The 18765-nt window shown below is 46.0% G+C and overlaps 1 protein-coding gene across 1 annotated transcript in view; it reads right to left on the bottom strand.

The window, feature by feature from the left end:
* The window catches only part of DNAH8 (dynein axonemal heavy chain 8), a 548480-nt gene that overhangs the window by 311622 nt on the left and 218093 nt on the right, over positions 1 to 18765 (bottom strand). Inside the window, exons 28-30 of the mRNA XM_074989796.1 lie at positions 13707 to 13833; positions 6855 to 7090; positions 3932 to 4036 (exon numbers count right to left, since the gene is read on the bottom strand). Of these exons, the coding sequence (XP_074845897.1) occupies positions 3932 to 4036; positions 6855 to 7090; positions 13707 to 13833 (468 nt within the window). The remainder of the gene's footprint in view (positions 1 to 3931; positions 4037 to 6854; positions 7091 to 13706; positions 13834 to 18765) is intronic.

The raw sequence follows: 18765 nt of genomic DNA, 5'->3' as shown, positions 1-18765 counted from the left end.
ATTTATTTAAGATAGAAACCACGGCTGATGAAGTGAAGCAGGGGGTGAGGGAAATTACGCAGCTGCAGCTAAGTAGTTGGAAGGGCATGTTCTTTTCCTTTGCCATTTTTCTCTTTGAAGTTGTATCAGTTGGTCAATTAAGGGCAATAGTCCATAAGTGAAGCAATTAAGCACCAACTAAGCATGAAGAAACAATGCCTGAGGGAAGAGAGATGAGTAATCCATTCACAAGTGTCAAAGAGGTAACCAAGTTAGTCTGTATCTTAAAAAACAACAAGAAGTCCTGTGGCACCTTACAGACTAACATATTTTGGAGCATAAGCTTTTGTGGGCAAAGACCTACTTCATCAGATGCATGACTGTGGGGGTTTCAGAGAAGGATTTAAAGAAGGAGTCTGAGTAAAGGGGAGGGCCACAGCTGACAAAGTCTGCTCAGTCAGGGTGGCTGTGTCCCATTGTCAGCAGTTAACATGGAGTTGTGAACATCAAGAGAGGTGAAATGAAGTCAGTACAGTCAGGGGAGGGGGAGGGGGTATGTGGCCCATTGTCAGTTGTTAATGTGGAGCTGTGAACATCCAGAGCAGAGAAGCTGCTTTTGTAAGGGGCCAGCCACTCCCAGTCTCTGTTTAATCCTTGGTTGATGGAGTCTAATTTGCAAATGAATTGGAGCTCAGAGATTTCTCTCTCCATTTTATTTTTGAAATTCTTTTGTTGTAGGACTGGTACTTTTAAATCTGTTACTGAGTATCCAGGGAGATTTTTCTCCTACAGGTTTTTGTATGTTTCCATTCCTGATGTCTGATTTATGTCCGTTTATTATTTTACATAGAGACTGTCCAGTTTGGCCAATGTAAATTGCAGCGGGGCATTGCTGGCACATGATGGCATATATCATATCAGTAGATGTGTAGGTGAATGAGCCCCTGATGGTGTGGTTTATGTGAGGTCCTGTGATAACATCGCTGGTGTAGCTATGTGAGCAGAGTTGGCAGCGTGGTTTGTTGCAGGGATTGGTTCCAGGTTTAAAGTCACTGTTGCTGGTGAGAATTTGTTTAAGGTTGGCAGGCTGTCTGTAGGTGAGAACAGGCCTGCCTTCCAAGGTCTGTGAGAGTGAAGGATCATTGTCCAGGATGGGCTGTGGATCACTGATGGTGCACTGGAGAGGCTTTAGCTGGGGGCTGTATGTGGTGGCCGGTGGTGCTCTCTTGTTTTCCTTGTTGGGCCTGTCTTGTAGCAGGTGGCTTCTGGGTACGTCTGGCTCTTTCAATCTGTTTCTTCACTTCCTTAGGTGGGCATTGTAGTTTCAGGAAAGCTTGGTAAAGGTCTTGTAGATGTTTGTCTTTGTCTGAGGGACTGGAGCAAATACAGTTGTACCTTAGTGCTTGGCTGTATACGATGGACCGTGGTGTGCCCTGGATGGAAGCTGTAGGCATGTAGGTAAGCATAGTGGTGTGTGGGCTTTTGGTATAGGGTGGTATTTATATGACCATGGCAGTTGAAGAGGAACTGAAGGGGATGCAGGAGTCGGGCTTCCACACAAGGCACCAACTCTCAGCAGCAGGAGGTGACTCTTGTGTGTGTGCAGCCCAACTGTCAACTGCTATGGAAAGCTCCAAACTGTAGCTCCAGAGATCACCCATCACCAACAGAGGAGCACACATGGGGACATCACCAGAAGAAGAACAAAAGGATTCAGCTACATTCAAACACTATAAAAAAAATGTTACTCACTTCATGTTGTAACAATGGTTCTTTGAGATGTGTATCACCATGGAAGCTCCACAGTAGGTGTCCAGCTTGCCCAGCACCACAGCTCAGAGATTTTTCACAGCAGTCCTGAGTGGGGCTGTACTCGCGTCACCCCAGCATGTGCCATTCACACCGCTAGGGTAGTGTGCTCAGTCCTGCTCTCCTCAGTTGCTTTGTTGACACCCTAACTATAGATATTGCACCAGATACAGGGGAGGTGAGTGGGACATGGAGCACTCATGTGAACACACATCTTAAAAAGCCATCATTACAACATGGAGTAACTTCTCTTTCTTCTTCGAGTGCTGTCCCTGTGCGTGTTCCTCAGTAGGTGACTGTAGAGCAGTACCCCTCTAACTGGATGGTAGGTTTTTATTCAGTGCACCTACTGCGGACAGTACTGCCTGACCTACTCCCATATTTCTGTCTGTGTGGGATGGCAGAGCATAGTGAGTAACTAATGTGTGGTTAGAGGACCACTTAGCTGCTCAACAAATGTCCTGCGAAGGCATTCCCTTTAAGAAAGCTGTGGAAGTTGCTATCGATCTTGTTTGTGTAGTTTGCTTTTGGAGACGCTGGTAATAATCTGTTTTGAGTGGCCAAAGAGCACGTAGCCATTGGTTCAGGGGTGGGGGTGTGAGTGTGTGAAGGATGTTGAACTTCTGTTTTTTTGTTTTAGTTGTTGATTTGCTGGGGTTTTTTTCTTTCTTTTTTGAGAAGCTGGCATGTCAGGAAACTGACTAGTGTGAACTGAAACTGATGAGTGGGGAAAAATCCCTGCTCCTCCTCATTCTCTTCTTCTTTTTTTTAAAACTAGAGTGGGTGTGCCTCATGGAAACTCATCACCTAATAAATTATTTTGTTGGTCTTTAAAGTGCTACATGACTGCTGATTTGTTATGCTAGAATACTAACATGGCTACCTCTCTGTTACTGGAGTGTGTGTGTGTGTGTGTGTGTGTGTGTGTGTGGCCATGTCTACACATGCACGCTACTTCGAAGTAGCGGCGCCAACTTCGAAATAGCGCCCGTCACGGCTACACGTGTTGGGCGCTATTTCGAAGTTGAAATTGACATTAGGTGGCGAGATGTCGAAGTCGCTAACCCCATGAGGGGATGGGAATAGCGCCCTACTTCGAAGTTGAACGTCGAAGTAGGGCACGTGTAGACGATCTGCGTCCCGCACCACCGAAATAGCAGGGTCCGCCATGGCGGCCATCAGCTGAGGGGTTGAGAGACGCTCTCTCTCCAGCCCCTGTGGGGCTCTATGGTCATCGTGTGCAGCAGCCCTTAGCCCAGGGCTTCTGGCTCCTGCTGCCGCAGCTGGGGATCCATGCTGCAGGCACAGGGTCTGCAACCAGTTGTCGGCTCTGTGGATCTTGTGTTGTTTAGTGCAACTGTGTCTGGGAGGGGCCCTTTATGGGAGTGGCTTGCTGTTGAGTCTGCCCTGTGACCCTGTCTGCAGATGTTCCTGGCACCCTTATTTCGATGTGTGCTACTTTGGCGTGGAGACATTCCCTCACAGCGCCTATTTCAATGTGGTGCTGCCCAACGTCGAAGTTGAACGTCGACGTTGCCAGCCCTGGAGGACGTGTAGACGTTATTCATCGAAATAGACTAGTTCGATGTCGCTACATCGAAATAAGCTATTTCGATGTAGCGTGCACATGTAGACGTAGCCTGTGTGTGTGTGTGTGTGAGAGAGAGAGAGAGAGAGAGAATGTAGAATTGACTATGTGCAAGTAAAAGAACAAGATAGACACTAATGAACTAAACCTAATTCTGTCTACAGGTTCTGAGGTGAGAGGAGAGCCATTACTCCATGTGCAGCTTAGGGTGGCAAAGAAGCACCTGAGGAGAGCAGGCAGGCAGTGCTTGCTACCCTGGTGACATGAACAATGTATGCTGGGTGGTGCGAGCACAGCCTCACTCAGGACTGCTACAAAAGATATCCATGCTGTGGTGCTGGGCGAGCCCAACACCTATCGTGGAGCACCCATGGGGACAGTATTCAAAGAAGAAGGTCCTCATACATCTATGACCTCTTTCTTTTTAAAGAAATGACCACTGCCTTAACTACTCTTGGAGCAGTACAGCTTAGGTACAATCCTTCATTCTCATTTAAGCCTAATTAAGCATGCTGTCTTCTAAACAGGAGCAAAAGGACAGTTTCATATACTTACAGCTTTGGTCTGTAATTTGTTAAAAGAATATCTAAGTGTATCAACTCCTTCTGATTCCTCTTTTGTCACCTCAACTTCAAATCTATTTAAAATACTATAAGCTTCCTACAGAAGAAGAAAAAGTATTAAATTTTTCAATTCATATTTATTTGCATGTCAGTAATCCCATAACATTAGTGGAACATACATGTTATAGCAAACTCTAAAGTACAGACTGTAACTTCCTTGGGTCAGGATTTTATCATTGTACAACTCTCTTAGTATATGTGATTTATTTGGAGCTATTAAAATAGTCAACCACCAGATTCAGTAACACTTTCCCTACACATTTATAACAACATGAATTAGTTATATTAGAAGATCAGAATTTATTAGTGTAGTATCATCTCTGTGATTCACTTTTGTGATTGTCTCCATAGAGCCTACAAGTCATAAGAATCAGTAGAACCCTGGGTGCATGGTAGACTTTCACTATGGAACAAGACGGCTTATACTTTCCTAAAACTACTGCTGTTGGTGAACATATTATTCTACCTCTCCACTGATGCACATACTTCTCTTGCCTAATGTTTACCTATTCTTTTAATCTTGCTGTTGGTGGTATTTAGTGCTGCTATTAGGGTTACTACCTTAAATTCATCAGGGAGCTGTGTGGATGAGACAACTTTTCCCACAGCAGATGTGTTTTGGACTTCTATAATGACAGAAATTTCTTACCTGAAATAAATTAGAACTCACGGATAATGGATCATTAGAAAAGAACGTAAGACTCTAGATCATACAGGATGACACAATGGACAATATATGGAGATGTATCTATTTCAGAACTGGAAGGGACCTTCAGAGGTCATTGAGTCCAGTCCTCTGCACTCACAGCAAGATAGGGAGACAATATCTCCCTGTCCCAAATATTGAACAGGGTGTGAGGGACGGCTCCTCCTAGCTCCCTCCAGCTCTGGTGAGCTGGGAAGGAGGTGGCAGCTGCCGGCACTCCCTCAGAGCCCAGGGAAGTGGCAGCTGCCAGCCTGCCCCAGGAGCCCTGGGGAAGCTGCAGCTGCCGGCACTCCCCAGGATCCCTGGGGAAGCAGCAGCCACCAGCACTCTCTGGGAACTCTGCAGCTGGCTGATGGAAAAGGTAATGCCGGGGGAGGACCCAAATATGGGACAATGAGTCCATTTTAAAAAATAAGTCAGGATGCCTTTTTGGTGTCCCAAATATGGGACCACCCTGCCTAATACAGGGTGGATGGTCACCCTACAGCAGGGCCTATCACCATCCCTGACAGATTTTTTTTTAAATGTATTTGCCTAAACAACCCCCTCAAGGATTGAGCTTGCAAACCTGGGTTTAGTAGGCCAATGTGCAAACCACTGAGCTATCTCTTGCTCCAGACAATGAATGACTCACATTTCTAACTTGAAAAACAAGCACTAGAACAGGGCTTGTCTAAAGACATGTCTTCACTATGGGCAATTGATCCAGAGGGGCTTGATTTATCACATCTAGTATAGATGCAATAAACTGACTGCTAAACATTCTCCCATCAACTCCACTACCTGAATGAGAAGAGTAAAGAGAGTTGATTAGAGAGTGTTCGCTGTTGATTTACCACATTGATGATACTACAAGAAGTAGATATAAGTATGTTGACTTCAGCTGTTATTCATGTAGCTAAAGTTGTAAAACTTAGATTGACAATCCACAGTAGTGTAGAGTAGGCCTAATTTAGGGAAATTTGCACCAATATAATTACATTACTTTCATTATATTGATGCAAACCCCAATATATACACTCTGTACTGGTGTAACATTAGGTTTTCACTGTGAACACAATATGTAGTTATACCAAGGCAAATTTCCATAATATAGAAACCCCTTATTTGAAATTAACATAACTATCCAGCAAACCACCACAAGAGACTCTGAACAAATGCATTAAACTAATGGAAGGATTTTCTTGCTTTACGTATGATTCAAACAGAATACTGCTAAGTATATGAAAAATTAAACATAACCCCTGATGGGCATATATTATTATTTGTAGACAACACTGCGTGAAGTGCTTTATAGATGGATAGATATGGTTGCTACACTCAAGAATGTACAAACTAGGCACACAACACAAGACAGCAACCAGTTAAAGGAGGTAACAAAAACAGCATAAATTAATGCTGAATTACAGTACTTTGTTATTTCTGAGCATTTTTTATTTTTTTAATGTGGTTGTGAAACTGGCAATGAAAAGAGGTTTGTAGAGATATTGAAAATACTCTTATTCTTTCAGTGACATCCAACAGAGAGAACTACTGAAATCAGAGAAAGCAATGAAAGAAAGGCTCAGACAATTTTATCTGACAAAATTAAAAATGCAACATCAGACATTGTTGTATCATCATGTGCTTTTTCTGACTATTCCTTTGCCCTTACATTTTTTCTTTTTGGTACTTTTATAATCATTCGATATATTTAACTACCAGCTTTCTAGTTTCATGGTTGCATAGCTAGTTTTCAGAATGGAAAATATTAGCATTTAGCCTTCTACAAAAGATAGAAAAATGTAAAAACACAAAAACTGGGAAAACTAAAACTAGAAAAATGAAACATATACCACTGACAATTTATTTTTACTTTTGAAATGAAAAATGGCTCTTTGCAGGGAATCTGAGAGGCATAAAACTAAGATAGCAGGAGGCTCTTATCTATGCCTGCAGAAAAGAGAAGAACTAGGATGGTATCAAGAAATAAAAAGTGCTGCTGCGGGGAGACAAAAGCAGAAAAGTAAGTATTTTGTTTCCTGTCCTTCCAAGTGGAGACTGGAGGAAAATATGCTCATGATTAGGCTTCTGTAAGTTTATTTGAAGATCCCAAATTCTAAACAAATTATTTTATTCCAACACAAAAAAAGATTAAGACTTGTCTTACTTCAATAGGTCCTAGTGTCATGTCCATTTGTATTTCATTATCACGTATGTTAGACAAAGCTTCCATTGCAAATCTAACATCATCTAAGTCTCGAATAGGACGAGATAATTTCTTCAAATATTCAGTTATAAATGATATCATGTCTGCCATTTTCTTCTTATATTCCTCATTTAAGTAACGACAAAGTAACATCTTCCATGCTTTGGCTTCAATTGACAAAGCGAGTTTCAATGGTCCTGATTTGAAAAACCCAAATACTTTAATGCATCTAAACATTAATGCTCCAAAGATTATCCATTAATTATACCATAGAATCATGTATACATCTTTACAATATCATTATAAACAGAAACACTGCTGTATAAAGTGAACTGAAACATGTCATTCTATTGTTTCATGGTAATTTCTAAACTATTTCACTTTCTCTTTGATTACTCTGTATATTTAATCACCTTTAAACCACCTTTATACGTAAATCTTACTAAAAATCAAATATATGAGATGACTAACAAATGGAGAAAATTATTCATTTATATTGCATTGTTTCAAATTCTCAAACAAGATCCTTATTTTGTGCAAATTAGTATAGTTTTATTAAAGTCAAGAGAGCTGACAAAACAGGTCTTTGCCCACAAAAGCTTATGCTCCAAAATATCTGTTAGTCTATAAGGTACCACAGGACTTGTTACCTATAAAGCTGTCAGTTTAGACTCAGTCCTGAACCTGTGTCTGTATGAGATGGCTACCTGTTCTGTAACTGGTGTTCTTCAAGATGTGTTGCTCATGTCCTTTCCAAGTTGGGTGTGCACAAGCGCACACCCAGTTGTTGGAAGCTTTTTGCCCTAGCCAGTAGCCATAGGGTTGGTGCAGCGTCCCCTGGAGTGGCGCTGATATGGCAACCAATATATGCACCGCCCAACCAGCCCACAGTCAGTTTCTTCTTGCTGGCTACTCTGACAGTGGGGAAGGTGGGAGCATTTTGGAAAGGATATAAGCAACACATCTCAAAGAACATCAGTTACACAACAGATAACTGTTTTTTCTTCTTTGAGTGATTGCTAGCGTGCAGTTGGATGAATACAAGCAACTGTCTAGGAGAAGGGGTTGGAGCCCTGAAAGGAATGTAGGACAGCCCTGCCAACAGCAGTGTCCTACCTTGTGTGTTGCATCAATCAGCTGAGGACCAGATGGCCACCCTGCAGATGTCCTGGATAGGCACCTGTGCCAAATATGCTGCAGAGGAAGCCTGCGCTCTAGTGTAGCGAGCCCCGATTGGGGGAGGGGATACACGCACAAGGTCACAGTCACTAGCCAGGAGGAAATCCACTGGGAGGAGACCAGGAGGCCTTTCATCCTATTAGCTACTGCCACAAACAGTTGCTGCATTCTTCAAAATGGTCTAGCCCTATCAATATAGAAAGCTAGTGCTCTTCTAACATCCAAGGTATGTAACACTGTTCCCTCAGAGAGGTAGGAGGTTGTGGGTAAAATACTAGTACAGAAATGTCCTGATTAACATGGAATGCAGAGATCACCTTTGGTAAAAATGCAGGGTGAGGTATCAGTCTAACCTTATCCTTCTGAAATAGTGCACGCAAGGGAGCCACCAAAAGCGTCCTTAACTCAGATACCCTTCTGGCTGAAGTCATTGCCACCAAAAACGCTGTCTTAGAAACAGCAGGGAACAGGAAGCCAGGGATTCAACGGGGTTCCCATAAGCTTCGCTAATACCAAATTAAGATACAATGGGGGCAAGAGCACCCGTACCCGGGGTTTTATTCTTTCTAAGCCCTTCAGTAACCTTTTGACTACCAGGCCTGAGAACACAGAAGACATTTCATGGCCCGAGTGGAAAGCTGAAATGGTTGTCTAGTGCACCCTAACACAGGAAAGGAACAGTCCCTCCTGCACTAAGCCCCACAGGTAGTCTAATATTATTGGGATGAGGGCCTGAGAGGGAGAGAGCCCTCTCTGAGTCACCCGTACCAAAACCCATTTCCACTTAGCCACATAGGTTACCCTCATAGGCCGCGTCTACACATGCACGCTACTTCGAAGTAGCGGCGCCAACTTCGAAATAGCGCCCGTCACGGCTACACGTGTTGGGCGCTATTTCGAAGTTGAAATCGACGTTAGGCGTCGAGACATCGAAGTCGCTAACCCCATGAGGAGATGGGAATAGCGCCCTACTTCAAAGTTGAACGTCGAAGTAGGGCACGTGTAGATGATCCGCGTCCCGCAACATCGAAATAGCGGGGTCCGCCATGGTGGCCATCAGCTGAGGGGTTGAGAGACGCTCTCTCTCCAGCCCCTGCGGGGCTCTATGGTCATCGTGTGCAGCAGCCCTTAGCCCAGGGCTTCTGGCTCCTGCTGCCGCAGCTGGGGATCCATGCTGCATGCACAGGGTCTGCAACCAGTTGTCGGCTCTGTAGATCTTGTGTTGTTTAGTGCAACTGTGTCTGGGAGGGGCCCTTTAAGGGAGCAGCTTGCTGTTGAGTCTGCCCTGTGACCCTGTCTGCAGATGTTCCTGGCACCCTTATTTCGATGTGTGCTACTTTGGCGTGTAGACGTTCCTTCGCAGCGCCTATTTCGATGTGGTGTTGCCCAACGTCGAAGTTGAAGGTCGACATTGCCAGCCCTGGAGGACGTGTAGATGTTATTCATCGAAATAGACTATTTCGATGTCGCTACATTGAAATAAGCTATTTCGATGTAGCGTGCATGTGTAGACGTAGCCATAGAGGGTTTTCTGCTATTTAGCAATACTTCTTATATGGGATCTAAGTAGGCCAGTTCCAGGTCTCTCAGCCACGAAGCATCCACGCCGTGAGGTGCAGTGACTGGAGGCTGGGGAGCTGCAGTCTCCCCTCTTGTTGTGTCAACAGTTCCACACAGAATGGCAACGGTATTGGCTTGTGAATTGACAGGTGCAGTAGGGTTGAGTACCAGTGCTGGCGTGCCCATGCCAGTGTCACCAAGATATCATCACACCCGATCTGACTGAATCTTGAGGAGGACCCTGTGGACTAGTGGAATTGGAGGAAACGAATACATCAGCGGGCCTGACAAAGGAACGCTGAAGGATCCACCCAGGACCCCAGACTCTGATTGCAGTAAGAGCAAATCGTTCTGCATTTTTTGTTGAGGTGGGAGGCAAACAGGTCCACTTGGGAATGACCCCACTTCTGGAAAATGGATTGAATGCCCTCCTGGTGGTGTGACCACTCATGATCCCTGAAGGACCTACTCAGCTGGTCCGCTAGCAAATTGTGTACCCCCGGCAGATACTAGGCCTGCAACAGGATGCTGCACTGTATACAAAATTCCCAGAGCATCATGGCCTCATGACACAGGGGAGAGGAGTGTGCACTCCCCAACATTGCCTTCAAATTGGCTGTACTCACTGACAATGTCCCACCAGACTGACCCTGAAGGTCCCCTATGTTAGTCTGATGGCCCTGAGTTCCCACACATTTATGTTGAGTTGAAGGTCCAAAGTGCTCCACAGAACTTGCATTCGAAGCTGACCCAAGTGAACTCCCCACCCCAGGGCCGAGGCATTAGTTAGTGAAAGGTAGGGCTGAGGGGGAATGAAAGGGACTCCTGTGAGGATGACTTGTTCATCCAACCACCAGTGCAGGATAATTAGAGTCAGTGGTGGCACCTTAACCACTAAGTCTATACTCTTTCTTACAGAGCAATACACCAACATCAGCCACTGCTGCAGGGGCACATCCTCAACCTGACCTGCTGAACCATGAAGGTGCATGCTGCCAAACTGCCATGATGTCGCAGATAACCGCCTCCATGGCTTGAAATCTGCTGGTGGGCAAGAACACCCTGGCTCACTTGGCATCCAGCTGAGCTCCTACAAATTCTATCATCTGAGACAGGAGCAATACAAACTCTGCCTCATTAATCAGGAGACCAAGGATTACAAATGTTTGTTGAATCACCTGTACATGCTGAAGCACCTGGTCTCAAGACCAACCCTTGACCAACCAATCATCTAGGTATGGGAACAGCTGCACCCCTTGCCTCCGTAGGTGTGTGTCCACAACCATCATGACTTTGGTGAGTACCTGAGGACTGCAGACAGACAGAATGGCAGTATTGGAACTGATAATGCTTTCAGTCTGCCATGAATCTTGGGACCCTCCTGTGAGGAGGGTAAATTGAAATGTGAAAATACAAGTCTTGTAAGCCGAGAGCAGTGAACCAATCCCCCTGTACCAGCATCAGGATTATGAGGCCTAGAAACAGCATAGGAAACTTTATCTTTTTTACAGACTTGTTCAGTCCTCTTAGGCCTAGGATAGGCCTCAGACACGCCCCCCCCACCCTCCTTCGCATTTGGAATCAGGAACTCATGGAAGTAAAACCCCTGACCACTGGAGGGATTTCCTGTATGACCCCAGACCCAGGAAGGGATTGCAATTCCTGTCATAGACGGGCTGCATGAGACCCCCGCTACCACGTCATCCAGGGAGGATGAAGAGGAGAGCCCTGGGTCCTCCATATGTAAGTGGAGGGTGGCTGCACCCTGCCCCTCCAATTGACTCCCAGAAGACACTCTTGGAAACTGGGTGGTACCGTGGTCAGCAGAACCATAGGTGCTGTTTGGCCAGGAAACCCTATGGTTGGGGTGCCAACCTGGGCCCTTGTCTTTGGGCCTTGCCAGACGCATGAAATCATCTTTGGGTCTTCAGCAGCAGTAGTGTCAGTGTCAATGGAGTCTAGCCCTGCTGTGACAGTGCCGACATCTGCACCAACGTCAACACCTATGATATAGAGGCAGGCAGCTCTGAGATATTTGCCAAGTCCTTCTGTTATTCTGGAAGGGGGGCACCCAGCAAAGCCAACGGTGCCTAACAAGGAATAGGCAGGGCTCCCAGCACCCTAGATGTCACTCCCACACCCTGGGCCTGCGCATCATAAAAGGACCACTGTATCACACTCTGCAAAGCTGGTGGCCAAACTGTATCATCCAAACAACAGCTACAGTGTCTGCGAAGGCTCCTGTGCTCCCACTACAACCAGAGCTGGAATGAAAGGAGCTTGGGTGCAATGACCATGATTGAGCCACCAGCATCGGTGCCGACACCATCCGTGCTGAGGACGGTGCCTGCATTGGAGTATAGGGCACCTGAAACTGGTCCATCATCGCTCCCTGATGGGATGGCAGCGGCATGATCTGCATCAATTGCAGCGTCAGTACCAGTGTCATCAGTACCAGAATTGGCACTGGCACCACCTCCATATGCACCGGGTGTTCCTCTACCTCAGTGCTACAGTGCTGGCTCTCCACAGATGCAGGAGGACCCAGCACCATCATCTGGAGCAGAACTTGGGCCTCTCAAAATTCCTCCAGCATCAAGGGCAAGTCCAGTGAATGTGGGCTCCCACTCTACACCGGCTTCAGCAGGTGCACCTCCTGCCCCCTGTCAGGGTGTGGTGGAGCCATACACTTTTAACTTTGAAGTTAGGCACTACTTTGAAGTAGCCACCAGAAAGTCTACACACATTTTTCCTTACTTCAAAGTTAACTTCAAGGTTAACTTCGAAGTAAGGAGCCCAACTTCAAAGTCCTTACTCCATTCCCGGGAATGGAGTAGTGCCCTACTTCGAAGTTTAACTGCGAAGTTTAACTTCGAAGTAGGGTGTGTGTAGATGCTCAACTTTGAAGTTGCTTACTTTGAAGTTATACTTCAAAATAAGCAACTTCAAAGTTATTTTTGTAGTCTAGGCACAGCCCGTATGTTCTTGATCCAAGGGGTTTTAGCAGGGATTTGGAGCCATTTTCCTGAGGCCAGTCAGTACTAATCATCAGTACCAATGATCAATACTAATAATATTGGTGTCAGGTGGTTAGTCAAGTCTGATGAGGACATCTTCTGCCAAGAAACCTTTGTCCAGCGAAGAAACCTTTGTCCAGAATTAGACAGACTTCAGACCTCATATCGAGGGAAGTACCAAGATAGGAGTGATGCGGTGATTCTTACAGATTCTTACTGGAAAGCCTCACAACAGAGGCTGGCCTCGCTATGCTCAATAGAACAGCTAAACTACCCATTTATCATAGCCTCGAGAACCTATGTATGCCTAAAAAATCAAATGTCTCCCCTGAGGCAAAGAGAGCTAAAGTACAGCAAATGAGGACACAGAATGGGTGTTACTCAGGTACACAAGGCATCTAATATATGAGCCCATCTCAGGAACTCTCTCTAAGCAGAATACATAGTTCTTCAAGCTCCTACAAGTAAGGCCCTACCAAATTCACAGCCATGAAAAACTCTCACGGACTGTACAATCTGTTCTTGTGAGTGTGCTTTTAATCCATACTATCCAAATTTCACGCGGGGTGGTATTGATAAGAACTTCTCAAATTAGGAGTCCTGACTCAAAACAACATTGCAGGTGAGATTGCAAGGTTATTTTAGAGGCTCTCTCGTATTGCCATCCTTACTCTTGAAGATGACATCCCACCAACAGTTGCATTGTTGGGCGACCACACGATATCATGTCATCCCTTCAAATCTGGGAGTCCAGCCAGAAGCCGCCATTCACCATCTGCTCAATACTGCCAAAAGCAACTAAGACATAATGGAAGCACTACCACAACTTCCCCTACAATAAACTGCAACAACTACTTTTTGGTTCAGGATTCTAAAATTGGAACACAATGAAATTTCAGATTTAATCAGCTGAAATCATTAAATTTATGAATTTTTAAAATCTTATGACTATTAAAGTGACCAAAATAGATTGTGAATTTGATAGTCTTAAATATAAATATTAATGTTATTTATTATAGCACATACTATGTACAAGAAAGAAGAGAAACAGTCATACCTGTATGTAATTCAATTGGACCTACAAGAATAGTAGGTTTTAAATCTTCAATCTCTTGTTCAAAAGTAGCATAATGAAGAATTTCTGCTCTTATTTCAGTCAGAGAGGGACCACTAGCCAGAAATTGCTGTGGGTAGTTTAAATTCTTAGTTAATAAATGGTCTTTTCTATCTCACCAAAAAAAAAAGAGACCCTTAATAATATACATTTTGAATGTGTAAAAGTTATGAACCTGAAAAGCCAAATACAGTACTGAAAGCTCTGTTTTGCAAGGCTGTTCACCCCCACATTGGCTCTGAAGGGATTAAAAAGTTCAGGAGGGGGATGCTTAAACTCTACACTTGCACTTGACAGGAGACCCAGGGAATTATAAACACTAATTGTAGATGAAGTCCAACTCAGCAAGAAGAAACTGATTATCAAAAGAGGAGTTTTTTAATAGTAGAATGCTGCAGGGAGAGAGTCTGAAGTCATTCTCCGGAAGCAGAGGTGGGGAAGAAGAAACCCAGTGGGGGAGGATACACCCTGGGATCTTGTAAGGATCAAGCCCAGAGAAGTTGTGGGGAAAGAAATCTTAAGAAAGCAGCCCAAGGTAACAGCTTCACGGATGGGGTTCATAAAGACTTTGGCTGCTGTTTCCTTGGGCTTTCTTCCTATCCTGCCTTCTCAAGCTTTCCTTCTTCACCCATTTGGGTAAACCCACATTCCTCAGGTGAAGACCCCAGAGCTTCTACTACCCGTGAAATTTATTCTGGTCTCTTCACTAGGCCAAAAGAGTGATTGCAAATTCCCAAACTGAAGTCATCTCCTGCTCTCACTTCTTGGATTTATAAAAATCTGACCTACACCTGCTCAGGTGGATTCTCTCTTCAATTGTTGCTTATGAGTCATGCCCAAGTTTCCTTTCATGTGGAGATTTCTGAGTCTCCTTTAACACTTTAGGGTCAGTATGGGGTAAACATTCCACCATAACAACACAAGGAAAGAGGTACATCAAATATATGTGTAGTAGCTACAAAAGCAAAACTTCCCACAACTGTATGGACAAATTCAGTAATTCCATGCATAAAAGATTGTTACCTGTTCTGTAACCAGTGTTCTTTGAGGTGTGTTGCTCATGTCCATTCCAAGTTGGGTGTGCACAGGTGCATGCCCAGTCAATGGAAGCTTTTTGTCCTAGCCAGTAACCATAGGGTCGGTGTGGCACCCCTTGGAGTGGCACCAATATGGCAACCAGTATATGCACTGCCCGACACGCCCACACCCTCACCACTCAGTTCCTTCTTGCTGACAACTCTGACAGTGGGGAAGGTGGGAGGGTTTTAGAATGGACATGAGCAACACATCTCAAAAGAACACCAGTTACAGAACAGGTAACTGTGTTTTCTCCTTCGAGTGATTACTCGTGCCCATTCCACATCAGGTGAATACAAGCCAATGCCTAGGAAGTGGGGTCGGAGCCCCAAATGGAATGCAAGACAGTGTGTGATGTGTCAAAGCATAATGTGCTGTAAACATTTGACTTGAGCACCAGATGGCCGCCCTACAGATGTCCTGGATAGGCATGCGTGCCAAATATGCCACAGACGAGGCCTGCGCTCTCATGGACTGTGCCCTAACCGGAGGGGAAGGAACCCTGGGAGCTTATAACATTCCTTGATGCAAGTCACTAGCCAGGAGGAAATTCTCTGGGAGGAGAATGGAAGGTCCTTCATCCTCTCAGCAACAGCCACAAAGAGTTCCTGCATTATTCTAAAGGGCCTAGTGCTATCCATATAGAAGGCCAGCACCTTTTTAACATCCAAGGTATGTAAACATCGCTCCCTTGAGGAGGCCTGGGGTTTTGGGTAAAATACTGGTAGGGAAATGTCTTGGTTAACATGAAACGCAGAGAGCACCTTAGGTAAAAACACAGGGTGAGGTCTCAGCCTAATCTTATCCTTATGAAACACTGTGTACAAGAGGTCCACTGAAAGTGCCCTCAACTCAGATGCCCTCCTGGCTGAGGTGATTGCCTCCAAAAATGCTCTTTTCTGACTCAGAAACAGCAGGGAGCCAGAGGTTCAAAGGGGGCCCCCATAACTTTCGCTAACACCAACTTGAGAGCTCAAGGGGGCAGTTGGTGCCCAAACCCAGGGCTTGATTCTTTCTAAACCTTTCAGAAACCTTTTGACTACGGAGTCTGAGAACACAGAAGATGTTCCATGACTCAGGTGAAAGGCTGAGATAGCAGCTAAGTGCACCCTAACCAAAGAGAGGGACAATCCTTTCTGTACCAGACCCCATAGGTAATCTAAAATCAGCGGGATGGGGGCTTGCAAGGCAGATAGCCCTCTGTGAGACACCCACACCGAAAACCTTTCCACTTAGCCAAATAAGTCACCCTCACGGAGGGTCTTCTACTATTTAACAATACCTCCTTTATGGGATCCAAATAGGCCAGCTATGAGGTGCAGCAACTGGAGACTGGGATGTTGAAGTCTCCCCTCTTGCTGTATCAGCAGGTCTGGCTGGATCAGCAATGTCATTGGCTTTTGGATCTACAGGTGCAGGAAGGTCGAGTACCAGTGCTGACGGGCCCATGAAGGTGCCACCAAGATGATCAATGTCCCTTCTGAGAGAAATTTGAGGAGGACTCTGTGAACTAGCGGAATTGGAGGAAACGCATACATCAGCCTGCCTGACCAGGGAACAATGAAGGCATCTGCCCAGGAGCCTGGGCTCTGATTGCAGTAGGAGTAAAACGTACCACATTTCACATGGAGGTGGGAGACAAACAAAACCAGGATGGGTCTCAAGCCCCCATTTGGTTTCAAAATTAGGAAACATCGGGAATAGAATCCATGTCCCCTGAACCTGAGAGGAACTTCTTCTATAGTCCCAGAAGCCAGGAGGGATTACTGTTCCTGCTGTAACAGGATCTCTTGAGAGGGGTCACTGAAGAGTGACAGGGAAAGGGGCTGGGAAGGGTGGGTATGAAGAAAACTGAATAGCGTAACCCCTCTCTACCATATGCTGGTCCCACCCATCTGTGGTGATGCTGTACCACTTACAGTAAAAGGAGGATAGGCAAAACGAAAAATGTGGAGATGCTGGAGTAGGTGAGATCGACTCGGTGCTTCCGACCATGCCTTCAAAACTGAGGCTTGGGTCCCTATGGGCCCTTTTAATTGAACTTTAGGTTATTGGCCTGAATGGTGCCTATCCCTCCTGTTCCACCTTCTACTGCCATCCTTTTGTGGCTGCAGAAACTGCCTTTTCTGAGGATGGGTGTTAAAATGCCTGCACTGGTTGGTAGGTGTATGAAGGCCCAAAGAGTGGAGGGTGGCCCTAGAGTCTTTCAGACTATGCAGTCTTTCATCTGTCTTATCTCAAAATGGGGCCATCAAAGGGGAGCTCCTGGATCATCTGCTGGACCTCATGAGGCAGGCCAGAAACCTGCAACCAAGAAGCCGTAACCCCTGTGGCAGTATCCGCAGCATCCAGTGCTGCATGCAGGGTCACCCTGGAAATCAGTTTGTTCTCCTCCACCATAGCTGTGAAGTCCTGCCTGGCTTTGGGTGGCACCACCTCAGAGAACCTAAACAGGGCACTGACTGTATTATAAGCATACCTGCTAATTAAAGCCCGCTGGTTAGCAATTGTTAATTGCAACCATCCCATTGAACAGAGCTTCCTCCCACAGAGGTCCTATCATTTAGCTTCTTTATTTTTTGGAGAGGAACCCTGGAACCCTTGGCACTCTGTATGATTAGCAATGTCCACTACCAGGGAGTCAGGTGCGGGGTGCATAAACAAATCTTCATTGCCCTGGGATGGGACAAATTACCATCTCTCATTCCTACGGGCTGTAGGAAGGATGGAAGCAGGGGTCTGCCAAACCATTGTAGCTATAGTGGCAAATGTTTTGATTATGGGCAGAGCCACCCTGGTGGGGCCTGCGGAGGACAAAATGTCCATGACAGGATCCATTTAATCCCGGGCTTCCTCCACTTGCACTCCCAAGTATTGGACCACTCTCCTAAGGAGCTGTTGAAAAGCCCTGCCATCCCCCAATACAGATGAGGCCCATGAGCCTGCCACCGGCTTATCCAGGGAAGAAGAAAACAATAGGTCTTGAATCTCCATTTGGAGGGGAAGGGCAGTAGTGATCAGTTCAGGCACTTCACTCCCCATGGAAATTATGGGCAAACCAGGGAGGCACCCTAGGCAGAGCTGGCATAGTCACCTGCTGGCCAGAAAACCCCAAACCGAATCGCACAAATGGCACCATTACTGCCTTTAGACAGTGCTGGTGTCTGGGGTGGTGCCTGCCCCATCGGCACCGGAAGTACAATTACGGATGGTGCCAGCACCGAAGGGGTACAGTCCCGCTGCAACTGTGACAATGATGGTGCCCAGGTCAACATCAACAAAGAAGGCGGAGGCGGCTCCACGATGACCGCTGCTTCCTGTCTTTGTTTCCATGGTGGGGCACCCAATGACTCCAATGGTGCTGAGCGCGGTATTGGTGGGGCCCCTGGCTCCATTAAAGGAATGCCAACGGCCTGGCCCTGCTCCTTGTGAAATGCCCACGGGTCCAGAAGGGCCACTGCTGAATCACCTACAAACTCAGCAGACAACCCATATCGTCCAAGCGATGACTACGGTGCCGCCATCTCAAGCTCCCACTCCGTCCAGAACTCGAGTAAAAGGAGTCTGACTCTGATGCCAATTCAGAAGCAGATGACCACAGCAGGGCCATCGGAGTCAGCTCCAAAGTCATGCACGCTGAGGACTGTGCTGGTGCTGGAGTATTGGGCACCTGAAACTGGCCCACAGTCTGCTGGGTTGGCACTGGAGTGCTCAGCACCAAATATGGTGTTAGTGCCAGCACCAAAGTGAGCACTGGGATTGGTGCCGGTGTCACGTCCATGAGCCCCAATTGCTCAGTTTCATCGCTATGGCACCTCTCCTCCAACGACAGAGAAGGACCCAGAATCGTCATCTGCAGAAGTCCTTGTGCCACTCGAAATGTCTCTGGTGTTGAGGGTAAGTCCAGCACCTGCAGGCTCCTGCT

The sequence above is a fragment of the Carettochelys insculpta genome, chromosome 3 (genome assembly GCF_033958435.1).
Source record: "Carettochelys insculpta isolate YL-2023 chromosome 3, ASM3395843v1, whole genome shotgun sequence".
Lineage (NCBI taxonomy): Eukaryota > Metazoa > Chordata > Testudines > Carettochelyidae > Carettochelys > Carettochelys insculpta.
This window is presented reverse-complemented; position numbering and strand designations above follow the sequence as displayed.